Raw genomic sequence first — 18,836 nt, forward strand, 5'->3', positions numbered from 1 at the left:
AGTTTGCCTCATTTAACCCTTGTTCCAGCTGATTCCCAAATTGGTGCTCATGCGCCAAGGTGGTTTTGAGGGAGGAAGTGCTTTCAGATCATGCATTTCTTGGTAAGAAAACACTGCCACTTTATTAGAATTGGGGAGGGGGACCACACATTCTTATTATATAATTTATAACAAAAGTTAACATAGCTTTATGGCCTATGTGCCCCTGCATCTTATTTCATCTGTTTGAAACTACACTACCAACATCTTCAGGGCAAAGTAGCATTAACAAAAAAAATATGGAATTTATGAACTTGCAATAATTTATTGACAATAGTAAACTACTGTGGTGGCTCAGCTCCTTGCAACGGGGAATGTTAAGTGTCTTTATCCAGTTATAAAAGTGTGATCTTCATTAGCATTAAAGCTAGAATCAATAAAAATAAGGTAGCCAGACTCAATTGGCTAGACACACAGAGCTGGGGAGTACCACACATTCAGAAACACGAAGAAAGGATATTTGCTTATGAAAGCAACTTGAGCAGAAATGACAGGTTTTTTGTTCTTTTATATAAATTGTAACTTTTAAACAAAGAAATAAATAACCACCCCAAGACATATCAAGGAAACAAAAAACAGAAACAGCTGCCAATCCAATTTGCCTGCTAATTTGAAGCCAAAGCCCCTGAAATGGAACCTGAGTTGCTGCAAACTTATAGTGCTGTACCAGCAACAAACTGTGAATACTGATAAATATGTAGTGCCACCTTCTGCTCATTCAGAAATGCAACTTCTTCACTCAGCCAAAGCCCTCCTACCACACTCTACACACACACATACACAGAGAGAGAGAAATGCAAAAGCGCTGCTACAGTTTTGACTGTGTCTGCTCAATTTTGGCAACAGAGCTTGAGAGAAAGTGATTAAGATGCTTTTCTGGGAAGCTAGGTATCAAACTCCTTGGGGCTTAGGGCATGGTAAATTTAACCTTGACAATTTTTCCAGACTTATGCAGCTGTAAATATTCTTATTCTCTTTATGAACCCATGAGTCATGTGTAAACAGCTTTCTGACACAAAAAGCAAATATGTACTACATCAGGTTACACTTAAGCAGTTATTTAGCTGATGCGCTGGCACTCTCCAACCTATTAGGAGGGAAGCAGTTAAATTTAAGTTTGGTGGTACATTGTCAACTCCAAGAATTTTCATAGCAAGAACAGAAACATGGGTTTAGTCACCTAGTATTAAAAATGGGTTTGAGCCTAACAGTTTTCAATCGTACTCTTCAGAGATGAGGACATCACACATTCACTTAAGAAAAGAACAGGACCCTGCCAAGCCCTTTTAATCCACAATTCAAATTCCAGTCTCTTCATTGTTCCAAGTGTCCAATCCTTTCTCCCAGAAAGCATCCAGAGCAGGCTCCAAACAACTGCAAGGGTACGGTGCAGGTATTTCAGATAACATGGTGGCTGTCAGAGTCTCCCTCATAGTCATCACTTTCAAAGCTGCTTAATGACATGATGGACTGCACAGACGTAAGGCTACTGCTCTCGCTGTCTAATGTTGAGGTAATGCTACTGCTCTCGCTGTCTGAGGACGTGCTGAGGGTACTGCTCTCACTTTCTGATGCTGGGTTCTCCGCAACAACCTGCTTCCCTGCAATTAAAATACACAGATAAAAAAAGAAAAGCAAAAGTGATTTGAGGCAAGTGCAGGAATACCCAACCAAAGGATTTAAGTTTGGGAGTATATTTGTTTTTCAATGGTGCAGGAAAAATACATTTAAAAGTACAGTATAGGCAAAGGGTAATGAGGACTAAGGGGGAGTGGGCTTTGCTTTCAGTACTCAAGGGTAAAACTTTTATATTCTGCACAGCTCTGGTCTTTCATACTGAATACTGTCTCTTCCCTTGGACCAATGCCCACTCTTCACTCAAGGAAGTACACAACTGTCTCAAACACAATGCTTAAAAGCACACAGAGGGTTAGAGAAGAGGAAGAAAGAGAAACAAAGGAGACACAATGTCTCAACATAAAATCAATACAGAGGTGGAGCAACTCAAGGTGTCTCTGTCTAAGCCACTGATGGCCAAACTTGGCCCTCCAGCTGTTTTGGGACTACAACTCCCATCATCCCTAGCTAACAGGACCAGTTGTCAGGGATGATGGGAATTGTAGTCCCAAAACAGCTGAAGGGCAAAGTTTGGCCATCAGTGGGACTCTAAGCTGAACTCTAGACTGCTTGACTGCTTGTAGCAGACATGCCATCCTCACTTGCAACATAACAGTTAATCAGTTGGTCCTAGGGAGGTGGTCCCAAAATTCCAACCCCCAACCACCTGAAATGGTCTTTTCTGCCTGTTGTAGCAATTATAATGTGCTGTGCTAGAGGCTACATGATATTAATTGGGTTTTTATTGCTTCTTTTATTTCTTATATATTGCATTTTATTTAATTGTATTACAATTTGAATTCCATAGAAGTCAAATTGTAATACAACCCAATGCAAGATAATAAACAAAAGGAGCAATAAAAATACAATTAAAAATCAATACGAATATTTCATATAACGGATGTACTCTCTCCCATCTTCAACCACAAATCCACAGACCCACTGCAGACCACCTGAATGAAGCTTCCAGGTAGTCCATGGACCCCATTTGGGATCCCCTGTCCTAGAGCATAGTCTGAAGTTATATAATAATAATAATAATAATAATAATAATAATAATAATAATAATAATAATACCACCTTTATTGTCCATGTACAACCTGTATACAATGAAATTAACTGAGCCTCCCTCCCCCCAACTCAGTCCCATTGACTCTGTGTGCTTGTCGCACAACACACCAACCCTGAAAGTCTGCTGCACTATATTATTTTCCGTTCAGCAGCCTAACAGCCCACAGATAGAAACTGTTTTTTAGCCTGTTGGTACGACTGATTATACTTATATTTCTCCTGCCTGAGGGTAGAAGATTAAAGAGGTGCTGGCCGGGATGTGAATCATCCCTGAGAATTTTTCTCACTCTCCTAAGGCAACGATCCCTTTCAATGTCATCTAGCAGGCTCAGGGGACAGCCCATGATATCAGGTGCTGTGTTCACCACCCTCTGTAAAGACTTTCTGTCCGTGGCTGTCAAGCCAACGTACCACACTGTGATACAATATGAGAAGACACTTTCTATTGTGGACTGGTAGGAGGAGGTCATAAATTGTTGTTTAACATTGTTCTTTCGCAAGACCCTGAGGAATGGAGTCTCTGTTGGGCCTTCCTAACCACCTGAGTTATATTGTTTTTCCAAGTGAGGTCTTCACTAAAGTGAACTCCCAGGAATTTAAAGGAGCAAAGCTAGATTCTAGTCAGTGTCTTCTCAGCAGCTGCATGACGGAAAATCGAATGTAAATATAATAAATAATGTAGGTAATGCTAGCATGAAATGAAGAAGGTGGCTGAATTAGAAGATTAACCCAAATTGCAATATCTAAATTTTTCTAAGTTTTTGTATCTTTAGGTGTGGGTAGGTGGATGTACAACAACCTTGCTGTTAGCTTTGAAATGCTGTCTCCGAAACAGCATCTGAAACTGAAAAAGCTTTATTCATGAACAGAAATAAAGCAAGGCACAGAAACCTAACTGTAGTTTGCTATCAATATATTTCTATGTTGAATGGTTACTTTAAATGTAAAGGTTCATCATTGTTCCACCTAATGTGTATGTCTTTAAGGGGCCAGAGCAAGGGCCAGAGCAAGATAACGAGACCCAGCTTTACAGCTGTGAAACATAGCAGGTGCTGCCGAGTTGCATTGATTAAGGTGTGTCAGCATTTGCATGTAGTATATAAGGAGCAGCACCTAGCTCTCCCATTACCCTGGGGGTTGGGTTGGTGGTTGGGTCTGGTTTGTTGATGTATTTAGTGTAAATGGAGTTTTTGTTTTTTGTAATTAAAACCTTGCTTAAGTTATTTTGAGTCCCTTTCTTTTTAATGCATGGTCTCCCCAGCAAGCTCTCTGCAGCGCTACCATACTGCAAAAAGCCAACATTCTAATTAAACACTACACTACGCAGGTGCCAAGGAATGTTCAAATGCCTTAGGAATGGAGGACCCACCTCTCACCTTTTCGCTCTTGGATGAGGGAAAGGTGGCGATGCTTCGTCTCATCATCCAGGTTTTCCACCATCCTATCAATACAATTGTCCAGAACTAGCGATCGTGTCTTGGATAATATCGTCCCTCTACATATTGGACACTCCAGCTTACGCTTCATCCATTCATTGATGCAATAGGAGCAGAAGCTGTGTGCACAGTTGAGAGTGACAGCCTGAAAAGTTCATATTATATATAATACATTAGATTAGGATTTCTATCCCGCTTTATTTACAGAAGCTTCAAGGCAGCTCAGAATGGAAAATAAAATTCAAAATACTAAAAACAATGTAAGAAAATGAACTGTCAGAACTGGATAGCTTGGCTGGTTAGAACATGATGCTGATAACACCAAGGTTACAGGTTCGATCCCTGTATGGGACAGCCGCATATTCCTGCATCGCACAGGGTTGGACTAGATGATTCGCAGGGTTCCTTCCAACTATGATTCTATTAAACATCCACATAAAAGGATAAAAGAGGAAATGAATAAATGGAAACCAGTAATATTGTGTGTGTGTATAAAAACTAGGAATAACGTATTATTCATTTGTCGCTATAAAGGAAATGAACTTAGACATGTACATTTTTGGAAGCAATTATTCGAAATTGAGATTTTTGGAAATAATCTGTATACTTATTTTTTAAAAGTAGATTGATATTTAACATATTTTAAAGGTATGATAAAATGTAATAATTGTGATGCCAATGGTCTTTTAGTAAGATATTGTAGGATTATTGAAAAGGTTTATTATTATTATTATTATTATTATTATTATTATTATTATTATTTTATTACTACTATTGTTATTACTGTATTATTATTGAATATATATACTGCCCTATACCCAGGGGTCTCAGGGCGGTTTACAGAATAAAATCAATATATAAAACCACAAAATACCTAATAAAAACAACAACCCAATAGCCCCCCACAAAAGAACACATTTTAAAAGGGCATAGGATGTATTCATATAATAGGATGTGTTGCATTAAATGATATTCTAATATCTGTATTATCTTTTGGAGTTTGTATAGCATGTATAATGTTTATTCGTTAAATCAAATGTTTATTTAATTCTTTTAAAGGAAATTGTGTAAATCACACACATATCCCTCCCATGAGCAGGAAGTTTCATGAGCAGACTTCTGCTCACAGAATCATTGGATCCAACCCACAGAAATCCCAGGAATAAAAATCGGGTTCAGCAACTTTCAAACTGATTTGGTGTCAATAAAAGGGGATTAAAATATATGTATACTTACTACTGCTTCTTAAAGTTTTTATCTTTCAAATCTTACCTCAATGAAGTGTTCAGAGCAAATAGTACACTGCAGCTCATTCTCCAGTACATCATTCATGTGGCTCAAGGCCTCTTCCTTTTGTGCTCGTGCCTTCTCCTTCTCTTCCTGTAGCCCAGAAGAAAACGAACCCAAAAACATCAGGTAAACAATGGTAGAAGAATGAGAATGTATTGGGCACGTGAGACATACTTTCCGAAAGGTGAAAACTTTATTAAACTTAAAAATCTGCACAAAACAAAATGCCCCTAAAGTTATATACAGTTAAAACCCTCCACTTCACCACAGTGTAGAAATAAAAGCAAGGTGGTGGGAACCTATGGAAAAGCAGAGAGCAACTTCCTTAAGCTACAAAGTGGGCGGCTTTGGAGCAAGGCCTAAACTTCGACTGTTGTACATTTTTCTTCTGTTCATACCTTAGTCTCTTTCAGTTCCCTGTCCTTGGCTTTAATGATCTCTTCAAAATCCTTCTTGCTACGGCTCAGTTCTTCCATCAAAGCACGATGCTGAGAAATAAGATACCAAACAGAAATTCTCATTAACATACCAATTAGGCATGCCAGATTCTACTTCGCATCCTGAAAATATGTCAACCCACTGCATGAATACAACTCATTTCCTCTAAATAAACATAATCCGTAAAACATACACATACTTAAAACTTATTTAGATTAGAAAAATGAATAGGCAAAAGGTATGTAAGGATGCTGCTAACTGTACAAAGGTAACCAGATGAACTATACAAAACAAAGTTAAAATAAAATTAATCATAAAATACAATTAACAGCAGTGTATCACACCCAGTTAACCAGATAAGGCCACGCCGACACTGCTTTGAATACTTGCAAAAATAGGAAGCTGTCACCTGAATGACCATAAAATGGGAGACAACCGGCTTTCTACTACAGGTTTCATAGACAGGGTGCCACATCTGAGAGGCCCTTCTATACGGAGTGGCTCCCTAGCCTATTCTTAGTGAGGACACCACAAGCAGAGTCTTGTGCACAAACCTTACAACTCAGGTTGGATGTTTCTGGGGCAGGTGTGCCTTCAAGTATTGGGTCCTAAGCTCTTCAACGTTTTGTTCACTGATACCAACACCTTGAATTGGCCCTAAGAATGTACTCATACATATAACTATAACATCAGGAACTGAATGAACATTTATAGGCCAGCGGTAATTCCCATGATTGTAGCACCTGGAAATAAGTCTGCCTTTGGTCACAAAAGTAGCGACCATCCAGTTTGGGAACCTGTGGGCCTCCACATGTTGCTGAATTACAACTCCAATCCTTGACCACTGACCATGCTGGTTGGGATTGGTGGAGAAGTCTAACAACATCTGGATAGCAACAGGTTTCTACTCCTAGCAAAGAGCTTACCACACATTTCCTAAATGATCCTCATGATAGAAAAAGACCCTCTGGCCCAAGTAACATTTTGTGAAGGTGTGCCAAAAGGGAAGAGAATGTGCTGCAGCAGTGGGATGAACAGTAATAACTTACAAAATGATGGGACCAAGCCAAGAAAAAATCAAATTCAACAAGCCATCATTACAGATTGCTTTTGGTTTTGATACTGTCTTTTCTGTTCTTCCTAATCATCCACTATTTTTGCTACTTGCAGCCAATCAAGCATGTCTCACTGCAAGAGGCAGAACTAAGCATCCTGGCAATTCGCCAGTGGGGGTAACATTTGAACATCCTCAAGCGATACAAACATTGGAAATAACCTAACACTGTGCTACGTTACCTGCACTAGAACCTGGGTCAGTTGTTCCTTCAGTCTCCCTTCTCCTTCTTCCTCTTTTGCTCCCTAAACAATAAATAAGAGCCTGTCAGTCAAATAAAGGAAAGACATATAGAACTAAGAACAACAACATGAAGGATAACAGAAGCTAGTGGAAAAATATGCTAAAAGGAGTCAAACAAGTTTTCTTCCATGCAGTTATAAAATAACAATAAAATAGCTGCTGCCTACACAAAACTGAAACTGAAACCTGAAAAGGAAATCTTCAATTATTTTTATTTTTACAGTATTCCTAATCAGAGACACATACCCCTATACAATACACTATCTCAGGGGTCTGCAACCTTTAAGACAAAAAGAGCCACTTGGACCCGTTTCCAAAGAAAAAAAAACTGGGAGCCGCAAGACTCGTCATTATAAAAATAACTTTTTTGTCACTTTTTTAATTATTTCTTTGTTTGACCCCTCATAATTACTCCTCCCCATAGAAATAAACGTTAAATTAACAAGTTACCTTTTTGTGTGTGTGTGTTCTTCACTCCCCTTCAAAACAGTGACCAGCGTACATGCCCCTTACAATGTAGCGGGCGGGTGGGCGGGTGGGCGGGAAGGTGACGTCGGGACGGTACGTGACTAACTCACACACCGCCCCCATGCGACGTCACAGCCAGTACAGCGCCCGCCACAGTGGGGAGTGTTGGGGCGCACAATGCGCCTCCTCCCCTCGCTAGTATCTGCCCCGGAGCCGCAGCAAAGGTGTAAAAGAGCCACATGCGGCTCCGGAGCCGCGGCTTGCAGACCCCTGCACTATCTAATCATGTAATGCCTAGAGTATCTTCACTTGTTTGTTCTCTCTGCTGTGGCTGTATAGGCAAGGGAGAAGGGCCCTAGCTCAGTGGTAAAGCATCTACTTTAAGTGCAGAAGACCCCAGGTTCAATCCTTGGCATCTCCAGGTAGGGCTTGGAGAAAACCTAATATGAAATCCTAGTGAGCCTCTGCCAGCCAGTGTAGACAAAACTGAGACAGATAGACCATTGGTCTAAATCAGCATAAAGTAGCTCCCAATGTTTCTAACAGGGAAGGAAAATAGCCGGAGCAGTGTCTTCTTTGCTCCCTCCTTGCTAGAATATGTGCTATCACAAGAATGTGAATCATTGATGGCTTTCTCCTTAGTGGAAGAAGCAGTCACCTACAATAACTGTTGCAGGCAGTGGATGTTATAGCTGCTCTACATTGTTGGAAGAGCAGTTTTAAAAGACGTGTAGTCTTTATGGACATTAACAAGGTGAGTTTAAACATTTTTAGAAGTGTTTCTGAATATTTAAAGTGCAGGTTACTATGATAAATGTGAGCTCTACTAAACTCGTTGGAGCTTTCCAATTAGCAAAAATTGTGTAACATTAGGCCACAGTTAGGGGTGTGTGCTGCTAACACACACTCACACAACTAGTGTGCTTAGCTGTCTTCACTGCCCTTAATAGCTGCAGAAACTTCTCTCAAACCTGCCACCCTCATAGGCAGACTTGGGGACACAGAGAGGTCTTCTCAGTGGCTGCTCCCAGACTCTGGAACTCCCTGTTTTTGCTTTATCTCCCTGTTTTTACTTTATCTGTAAGCCGCCTTGAGTCCCTGTCAGGCAAAAAGGTGGGGAATGAAAGAACAAACGAATGAATGAATGCAGTCCCCATATCTGAAAAGATTGCCGAAAGGACTGAGGCAGCATGGCAGAATGTATGTGACAGTCACAACCCAAGAAGCTGCCCAGTTCAATTCTACCTCTTCAAGAACAAGCTTGTTCCTGCACCTCTGACAAAGTTCTGGGGGTGTGGCAGGAAGTCAATGTATGGTTCTCCCCTTAATTGTCCCACCAATGGTGCTAAGAGGAACAGACAGGACACACAGCAAACCTACTGCCCCTAAGCTACCATCATGCATACACTATCAATGGTGATGTTTTACCATCACAAGCGCAATACAATACAGATGATACAAGGTGATAGAACAAAGCTATTAAACATTTTGATGTAAATAAAAATAATAGATTGCAAGCCACATTTCTTATCCATTCATAATCATTTGTGAGCATCTGCCACAAGCAATAACATGTTTGTTCACTGAAGTAACGTGTGAAGCAGCAATGAATCACTGTGTTTTAGCAGACAACCCTTATTAGTTGTAGGTTTCTCTTAGCTCACAAATCTAAGGAATAGTTGGCTTTGTCAAAAACAGAAAAGAGATTTCTTTCACACTTAGTGGGAATGTGCAGAGGTGAGTAAAATACTGGAGAATGGTCCTGGAGGTAATTAAAAATATTTTTTCAATTTAGCACGCTTAGAGATCCCATCATATGTTTATTAAATTATTTAAAAGACAGCTTCCTTTGATAACTAAACAATTTGTTATATGTTCATATAGAACTATAAACCTATAAAGAGCTGGAATCATATGTGTAAAAACATGAAAAAAGGTAATCAAAGTAAAACAGGTTTTTAAAGACAAATTAGTGAACAACTGGTATTGGTGAAGCTTACTGCTTTATTTTTCAAAAATCACAAAATTATAATATGATCATAGTGAGTTAGAATTACAATATATTAAGAGGAAATTAAGTATTACAGATATGGAGAATGTGTTTATTGAACTATGAAATAAAGAGCTGGGATAACACCATGGTTATAATAGCTAGGGCATTAACCATGATCTAGCAATTTAATTGCACACTCAGGCTATATGCACATTGGTGCCTTGAAATACATTGAGGGTTTTTTCCCGGCAGTGTTTCAGGTTGCTTTTTTAGGTTGTTGTTCATGCCAGAGAAGGAGTGGGGATGTCGTCATCTGATGCCCATTACCTAATTTGCTTACCCACACTGAACTCCAATTCACTGAAGCTGTCGCTGAGAGCTGCCTAAGAGCTACAGACCTCAGCTTCACCATGGCTTTCATTTTTTAATCAATGGAGGCTGCTTAGAAGAACAGCAAACAAGACCTATGGATTGTGGCTAACTTCATGTCTACTCAGGTTCAAAGACCAGCAGTGGGAGCGCACTGGAGCCAGAGAAGGGGTAATGTGTGCACAGCCTACGCTGTGGTTACAAACTACAGTGGTACCTCGGGTTAAGTACTTAATTCGTTCCAGAGGTCCGTTCTTAACCTGAAACTGTTCTTAACCTGAAGCACCACTTTAGCTAATGGAACCTCCTGCTGCTGCCGTGCCGCCGGAGCATGATTTCTGTTCTCATCCTGAAGCAAAGTTCTTAACCTGAAGCACTATTTCTGGGTTAGCGGAGTCTGTAACCTGAAGCGTATGTAACCTGAGGTACCACTGTACCAAATGAAGCCGTGTTATACCCTGCTGTGATAAAACTCATTGGCTTTCTTTCACAGACAGAAGGGGAAGTTCTGTTTTGCCACCCATCCTATTCTTATCCCTTCTCTAGCAGGGGCCATGAGGAATCAAACAGGGACAAAGATAATTAAACACAGTGTATTTCCATTGTTCATTTACTGCTAGACACTTTCCTTAGCGCTACTACTTCATCAGCAGGAATTTCAAGCAGAGTTGCTGATGGAAGAACTAGAAGTATTTTAGGGTCAAAGCAAAGAACAGTATTGTAATCTCTACTGAAGTGACTGTGCAACTAGTAAGGAAGTGAAGCAATATTCTGCTAACTACTGTGCCCATCAGACAACAACAATCCATTCACTTCACATCTTTTTATTGAACCCATAACTCTAGGAGAGAGAGGCCTTGCACTTCAGTACTGATCTTCTGGTGTCCATCATTCAAATACAGTAAGCTGTGGCTCACAAGCCAGTAGATGCAGCCATGTTAAAAACACATCAAGTATCCTGAGAGCAACATGTCCATTGTTGCTGATCTTGCTATCTTGCCTAGTCTCACCAAAAGATGCACCATCTGCAGAAATGCAACTCATGTGTCTCACTAATCAATGGGCTTTTTGCAACACAAGAAATTCGAGGAAATTAGGACAGGGAGCAAACAATTCTCTCTTTGCCAATCTCATCATAAAACAACTACAGTGAATTTTAAAATGCTGCGTTTATTTTAAAAAATACAAACTCTACGGTGAAACAGGACCAAGTGTTGACTCCTTCATGCGTAGTATTTTTATACATGTGATAATTTTTGTATGAAATAAGGTATGGTACATGACTGGGCAGCCTAATCAATGTATGAGCACTGAAATAAGTTACCGCAATACACCGTGTACATGATGTTGCACATGCTTTTTCCTTGTCGTCAGATATTTCAGTGTAGGAGAAATGTCATAATTAATCTACCCTGTGCTAATAACTAAACCAGCTGGGATTTTTAAGCAGCTAAACTATAGTTTCAAACAAGTTGGCAACACTGTTGAAAATAGCTCATTAGGCACACTAAATGGAGGACTAAGAAACCTCAGTGCTGAAAATGAAGGTGTGGTGGTTTGGGAAACTATGGCAATGCTAAAAATGCTAACCTTTCCCCCATCCAATCATTCTTGCTTAGGCACAACTTCCAACACTTGCAAGTTTTCAAATGGTACATGAGAGTGGGTGGGTGAAGTATCACAGCTGCACCTACCTCTAATTCTTCACAGACGGTCTTCTGCAACTGCTCCACTTGCTGCTGTTGCTGCTCCTGCTCAGTGCATAACTGCTCCCTCAGTTCCTGCAATTCCTGCTCCAAAACCTGGATCTCTACAGGAGCACACTTGTTCATTTGCCTCACATTCAGGACAGCTGTCTGTTTCTCCTGCATCTTGGCTTTTAGCTTTGTCATATCTGCTAGAGTTTTCATTATTTGTTCCAAACCATTCCAAGACTGTGCCAAATTTGGGGCTTTATGGTCCTTAGAAAGAAGAGCTAAACCATGCTCAGGCGGAATGGTGCTACAGTGATTTTTCTTCTTCTCCTTTTTACTGGGCCTTGGAGAAACCAACACTGTTTCCATGTTTTCTGTTGTTTGTCTGGACAGTTCTGTCCTGCCTCCCTCACATTTCCCCAAAGAGTCATGTTCTGAAGACACCCTGTCTCTTTTGGTTCTGGAATTGGAAGGCCCTTCCGCTCCAGATGCCTCAGATTCCTCCAAGCTAATTTTACGCTTAGCCCTCGTGTCTTTCGTTTTCTCTGTCAGCTGGTCATTTTTCAGCGCCAGAAATGGACTGACTTTCTTCCAATCTTCCCTTATTAGTGTATATTCATACTCAGCTGTTTCTCTGTTTTTAAAAGGAACTCCTAATTGGATATAGTCGCCTTCGTGTAAGAGATAGGGCCGTGATGGATCAATGCGTTCACAATTCAGCCAGACACCATTTAGACTCTGGGAAAGATAAAAAATAATAAGAGAGAGCTAGGAAAGGTGCTTGTTTTTCTGCACATCAAATAATAAAACAAACAGACCAGAAAAACAAGCCAGCAAGGAAAACCTGGCACTCCTCAAATAATACTGCATACAAACAAAAAACAGCGATCCAGCACTAGAGTAGAATTAGCATGAGACACAAGCAGTATTTCCCACTCCAACAGGAAACATCTGAGCCAAGAGCAGATTTTGTATTTTATGTATCCATGCTGATTAAGTGATTTGTCCAGAAAACTAGCAGTGCAATCCTATGCACATCTAATCAGAAGTTAGTCCTAGACTTACTCCCAGGTAAGTGGGACTGTAGCCCAAAGAAATTTATTACAACACCCTGGGAAGATAAATCAAGATTTAAAAACAACAGCCCCTGGTACACATGACACTCAAGACATGATTTATATGTTGGAAGTGTGGCAAGTCTCCCTTCATCAGCTGAACTAACCAAAATCTTTGAGATCTCCACACTTTAAGCTGGGCTCACGAACCTGTGCCCCTCCAGATGTTGACTCCAACTCTCATCAGCCCCAGCAAGCACTGCCCATAGTCAGGAATGATTAGAGGTGTAGACCAGCAACATCTGGAGGACCACAGATTCACCACCCCTGCTTTACACAAAACTCTTCCAAAAAAAGTGGGGGGGGGGGAATAATCGAAAAGATATTTGCGTTATCTTTAAAAGGACAGCACATACAACAAGACAAAACAGCATCCAAAGCAAAATGTGAGACACAATGTGGTAAAATGGGCAAGAGTGCTGGGTTTGGAACCAGGGATTACTGGGTTCAAATGCATGGCCACTCACAGCCGCCCCTAACCAACCCCACGGGGCTGCTATGTGGATGAAAAGGGGTATCTCTCAAATGCTCCTTGAAAGAAAAGGCTGCCATAAACTCAATAGGTAAGCTAATGCAAGCCACATTTTCAAACTCTCTCTCAGCATTACCACCCACCCCCATCTGCAAGAAAGAGAACACTGGCTTTTCCCGCTATAAGGATTACAAGTTAATGCATGTTTTAACACTTCTGTAGTACTTTTAAGTATTAAGTGCCACAATCATCTGAAATTCAGTATACAGTAACTGCAGGACCTTATTGGTGATGGCATCCCAGCTACGGAATTCAGAACTTCCATCTCACTTTAGCAGTTTGTTCAGGTTTTTTGAAGAATATTAACGCCAAAGCTTGTGGCTTATTTTTTACTTGTTTTACTGGTTAAGGTTATAAGTACTACATCTTTCTCATGTATATACTGTATATTTTATATATTGTTTTAAAATCCTATGTGTGCTGCTGTAGGATTTCTATTTTTTATTATAAATATTATAAATATTATTATTATTACAAGTACTACTATTTTCTGTGCCACAGGCTTCCCAGGCAACCAGCCCCCGCTACCATGGCAGCTCCCCCCAAAAAACTTTCCATAAGTCTGTCAGCCTTCCTGAGCAACAATGTGGCTGGTTTCACTGGTGGGAAGGGGTGACAGTGGAAGGAAGAAACTGCACAAAATTGGACAGAGAAACCTTGCACTCACATAATCTTAGGATACCACTCATTATAGCTACTTCATCAATTATGTAGTCTAGATGATAAATTCCAAGTACTATATGAAAGAAAATAATCCTATACAGTGGACCCTCTAGTTATGTACCACTCTGGTTACATAACTTTCAGGTTATGAATGCAGCAAACCCAGAAGTGTATACTTCCGGGTTTTGCCATGTGTGCATGCACAGAAGCGCTCTGCGCCCTTGCGCAGAAGCAGAATCTCTAGTTACGTTTTTTTCGGGGTGCACACGGACCCCCAGAACGAATTAAATTCGTATCCGGAGGGTCCACTGTATTACGGAGGTAATTCTCACAAAGAAAGTCTACAGAATCAAGTATACATTATCACAGCCATAAACTGTTCTACAAACTGCATACAAAATTAGCTTTTCATGTAGTTCGCCTGGCACTCCAGCTTTCCTGATCACATTTTCAAACTGGATTCCACATTCAGCATCTTTCAAGTCAATTCATTTTTAGTAACTTTCCGTACCTTGTTATCAATCACTGTCCACTGCCCATCAGTATTTTGCTGGAAAACACAGTGGTTCCGGGAGATCATCAAAGGACAGGATTTTGACATCAGTTGGTAAGTAGCACCAGTTCCTCGACCTATACTTACCTAAGCAAACAAACAAACAAGCAATTAATAATCTCCTTTACCAATATCTCCAACATATCTATTCTGGATTTCAATGCTGTGAAATGCGTATTTCATTAGTTTCTTACAGTAATTCAAGGGAATACATTAAGCCACCATACAAGTATTCCATTATTTTACTTGCAGTGCCAAGATTGTTTGATATGTCAATGTTGGTTGCAATGAAATACAGGCATATAAAAATATGATTTCCTGGATGCCAAAATGCAAGTTTGGGGCAAGTACTCCTTAGTGAGAGAACCCCAGCATAAATTTAAAATCACAAAATATGCAGCAAAGTAAAGCATGGAAATATATGCTGTTAGACCTTTAAAATATGCCCTTCTAAGTTCTTCCCAAAGTTCTCCTCTTCCTCTAACATTGAAAATGGCCACACATTTGGGAAGTTAAAATTGGTTTACTTACAAACTCTTCAAAGCTCAGATTCATGTACTTTTCCATACAGCATTCAGAAAAAGTTGCACAGGTGGTATAGTAACACAATAATGGCTTGTAAAAGCCATGCGGTCTGAGCTGCAGCAAGCAGTTCAAAATGTCTTCACACACTGAGCTTCTCTAGCAGACTGAGGTACAACAATAGGCTTGATTGCCTTCCCCTTAAGGTGAGAGCTAAGCTAGCTAAGCCTGGCAAGTAAGTTTACTCTACAACATTAACCTCTTCATTAATTAGACCTAAACATGTTATCCCAGTCAACACATTTTTAAAACCTGTGAACTATTGTTGTTGTTGTTGTTGTTCATTAGTTTTCCACAAATGAGTATTTGTTTATTTGTAAAAAGAGCTATTTATCCTAGCAGGCAAATCCAAAGTAGCCTAACAAACAAGTCTGAGGAGCCAATAACAGCTGAGAATGCCATTGCAATTATAAATTCTTCAAAATCCCATTTAATTCAGCTTTAGGCCTGTATTAAGCAATTGGACATTTATTCATTTTTTTCTATGAAGATCAAACTTCAAATTACATTAACGTAATACTTAACAATCTGGACTATGATGTCAATATATACAGTATTGTAGATAAACCCCTTTCAGGTTACATTAAATGCTTCATTTCTCCTTCACCCCAAAGCTCTGCAGTTGATGCATGGCTTTCAAAGCACCTCTAGGGACTTAAAAAGAGGGAAGGCTTGTCAATGTATTTTCAAGCTGCACAGCTTCTATATGATCAGGGATTCTTGGAGACTCTGTCCTGCCTTCTGGCTCTTGTCACAGTTCAATCTCACCATATGGCTTCAGAGATTATCATGTTCATAAGTACAGAGTTTCCAAGTAATAGACACAGCTGACAAATCACAGATTTTCTCCATCCTGTCACTTGTAATGTTATCACACTTTTCGACCAAAATAACTGCACACGAACAACAATCCTTTGAAGATCTGTCATATCTTTCATTATAGTACCTTGTATTGGTTCTTGTTGTTTATTTTTATGCACTGTGAGCCACTAAGGAGGATATAAATTTTAATAAAAGCTTGAAACCTTCCACAGCATTTGTTCCCAGAATTATGGTCAACATTTTAATCAGGCCTATGGAGCCTGAGACTCAAAGTCAAAATGTATCCATGGGCTTGAGAACACCTTTGCTTTTGCAATTCCATACTGATAACAAAATCAGAAGGCTTATTTTGCTGCTGATGCAGGCTGCTGTTCATTTATGAACAGTGAACTGCATTTCGCTTGGTGTCAAAAGCTTGCAGGCTGGCTTTAGATTATGCTAACTACTTTGTCATAACCAGCAAAGATGTTCACTAGATTTCAACAGATGGGCAAGTGTTAAGTTAGGCAGGCGAAACTTTCTTTTAAACTGCCTTATAGAAGTACAACTGAAGGTCAAATCTTTTATGATGAAGATGTGCCAGCATGGACACCTCTGTGGCACATTCAGGAGAGCAAGTACCATTTAACTAAGATATAGCTCAGAGTGAAGAATCTTAAGGTGGTCCTGTTACAGCTGATCCTGTAAACGCTTACATCACTTTAATCTAGATTCTAGAAGGAAATGAAGCAATGTTTGGGCACACATATGAACTGACCCGGACCCCACAATCATATGAGGGTGGTACCACAAGAATGGGTCTTTTCTGTGGTGGCTCCCTGTTTGTGGAATGCCCCCGCTAGGGCGGCTCGCCTGGCACCTTCATTGCATATTTTTAGGTGTCAGGCAAAAACACTCTTCCCCCAAGCCTTTGGCCAGTTAAACAATGCACTGTATGACCTTTTAAACTGGGTGTGCGTGTGTTTGTTACTGTTATGCACTTCTGTGTTTTTATATTGTAAACCACCCTGGATGAAGGACGGTATAAAAATTTAATAAATAATAACAATACTGAATGGAAATTACAGGGTAGGGCAACAAACCACGTTTTGGCCCACTAGGCTGACTGTTGAGGGCTTTGCTTTATTTGCTGTTTTATTTCGGAAGTTCACTGCTTTTTTATTGTATTAATTGGCTTTATTGTTTTACTGAATGTTACCCTAAAAGTTTAAACTGAAAGGTGGGACAAGCACTTTGAAAACAGAAGACGACGACCCATTCAGCCCCAGCTCTAAATTTTGGCCTTTTAGGGCTGACCTAATTCTGCTCTGGACCATAAAGAAGGCTGATCGCTGAAGAATTGATGCTTTTGAATTATGGTGCTGGAGGAGACTCTTGAGAGTCCCATGGACTGCAAGAAGATCAAACCTATCCATTCTGAAGGAAATCAGCCCTGAGTGCTCACTGGAAGGACAAATCGTGAAGCTGAGGCTCCAATACTTTGGCCACCTCAAGAGAAGAGAAGACTCCCTGGAAAAGACCCTGATGTTGGGAAAGATGGAGGGCACAAGGAGAAGGGGACGACAGAGGACGAGATGGTTGGATAGTGTTCTCGAAGCTACCAGCATGAGTCTGACCAAACTGCGGGAGGCAGTGGAAGACAGGAGTGCCTGGCGTGCTCTGGTCCATGGGGTCACGAAGAGTCGGACATGACTAAACAACAACAACAATTCTGCTCAGACCGATGCTATGGGGAACCATGGGGTGGAGAAAGGACAAGAAGCAGCTTCAGTTAGTGGGCTGAGAGGGATACGGTACAAGAGGCAAATGAGAAAGTTAATATCCGCCTCCCAGCTGCTTTGATCCCACAGCCCCGACCCGGCCCCCTCAGCTGAGGAGGGCAATTCGCGCGCTCCCCTCCGAGGCAAAGGAGGGCGCAGTTCCAAATGCGGGCAACAGGAGGCGCAGCTTTCCTTTCTCTTTCCCTTTCCCTTCCCAACACAGTCCCTCACTTCGCCGCCGCCCCTTAAAGCCCCGGCGCTCGAGGAAGGGGGGGGGCAGCTCTCGCCGCGCTCTCTCTCACCTCGCTGCCGTCCTCCAGCAGCAGCCACTCTTCGCTCATCCCCACTCGCTTGAGGCACCAAGTTTGACCCGGCCCCCCTGAGGGGCGAGAAACCCTGCTGTCCCCGCCAACGCACTCCGCCATCTTCCGCGGCCCGCGCGAGCTGCAGGCAGAAGCAATCGCTCGGTTCGGAAGGAACAGATCGGCTCCGCCTGCCCTAGCTCTTTTCTTTTTTTCCCCCCTTTCCTTTAAAAAAATAAATAAATAACTACGAGCGGCTTCATCTGCCCCTCACAAAGATGGCCACTTTAACGGGAAACATCCCCCGCCCACTGCTGTAACAGACGAGATCAATCGATGCCAGAGACAGCCGCTGCAGCCGCTGTTATTACGTTAGTTTGTTCGTGAGCTGTATCACAAACAGGCTTCAAATGTAGTGGGGGGGCGGCGTTTGAAGGAGGTCTTGCCAACTGCCGGCCTATTTAAATAATAATTCGTTTGCTGTGTATTCATTTACTTTCTTTCTCGTCTGAGTTTATTTGATTTTAAGGAGATAGCTTCCGCTGCTGCTGCTCTCAGGTGTAGCAATGTTGTTGGGGGGGGAGGGTGTTACTTAGAAACAGGCAGTATTTCAGGGGCTGCAATCCAAGCAAAACAGATTTCGGGAACCTTTGGCCTGCCAGGTGTTGCTGAACAAGAACTCCCATCACTCCCAGCAAGCAGGTCAGTGGCCCTGGAGTGCTGGGAGTTGTAGTT

General features: G+C 41.1%; 1 protein-coding gene across 2 annotated transcripts; it reads right to left on the reverse strand.

Annotated features, from left to right (window-relative positions):
- Positions 1–1,293: 1,293 nt before the first annotated feature.
- RNF8 (ring finger protein 8) lies at positions 1,294–18,398 on the reverse strand. 2 transcript variants are annotated; one of them, XM_079969270.1, is made up of 8 exons: positions 18,102–18,397; positions 14,594–14,722; positions 11,773–12,510; positions 7,188–7,250; positions 5,852–5,941; positions 5,436–5,543; positions 4,104–4,308; positions 1,294–1,640 (listed from the first exon to the last, which is right to left on the reverse strand). In XM_079969270.1, the coding sequence occupies exons 1-8, from the start codon at positions 18,222–18,224 to the stop codon at positions 1,438–1,440; spliced, it is 1,659 nt and encodes a 552-aa protein (XP_079825396.1). In that variant the 5' UTR covers positions 18,225–18,397; the 3' UTR covers positions 1,294–1,437. The 2 variants fall into 2 exon arrangements, with proteins under 2 accessions (XP_079825396.1, XP_079825397.1); XM_079969271.1 differs by having other exon boundaries at positions 1,462–1,640; positions 4,097–4,308; positions 18,102–18,398.
- Between the last annotated feature and the right edge of the window lie 438 nt (positions 18,399–18,836).

Source organism: Podarcis cretensis (genome assembly GCF_951804945.1).
Source record: "Podarcis cretensis genome assembly, chromosome: 3".
NCBI lineage: Eukaryota > Metazoa > Chordata > Lepidosauria > Squamata > Lacertidae > Podarcis > Podarcis cretensis.

Coding starts and splice junctions, on each gene's coding strand:
- RNF8 (XM_079969270.1), bottom strand. CDS start 18,224: ATGGCGGAGTGCGTTGGCGGGGACAGCAGGGTTTCTCGCCCCTCAGGG. Junction 7,251..11,772: donor CCGTCTGTGAAGAATTAGAG/GTAGGTGCAGCT, acceptor TTTATTGTTTAG/GGAGCAAAAGAGGAAGAAGG. Junction 4,309..5,435: donor GCTCTGAACACTTCATTGAG/GTAAGATTTGAA, acceptor TGAACTTTTCAG/GCTGTCACTCTCAACTGTGC.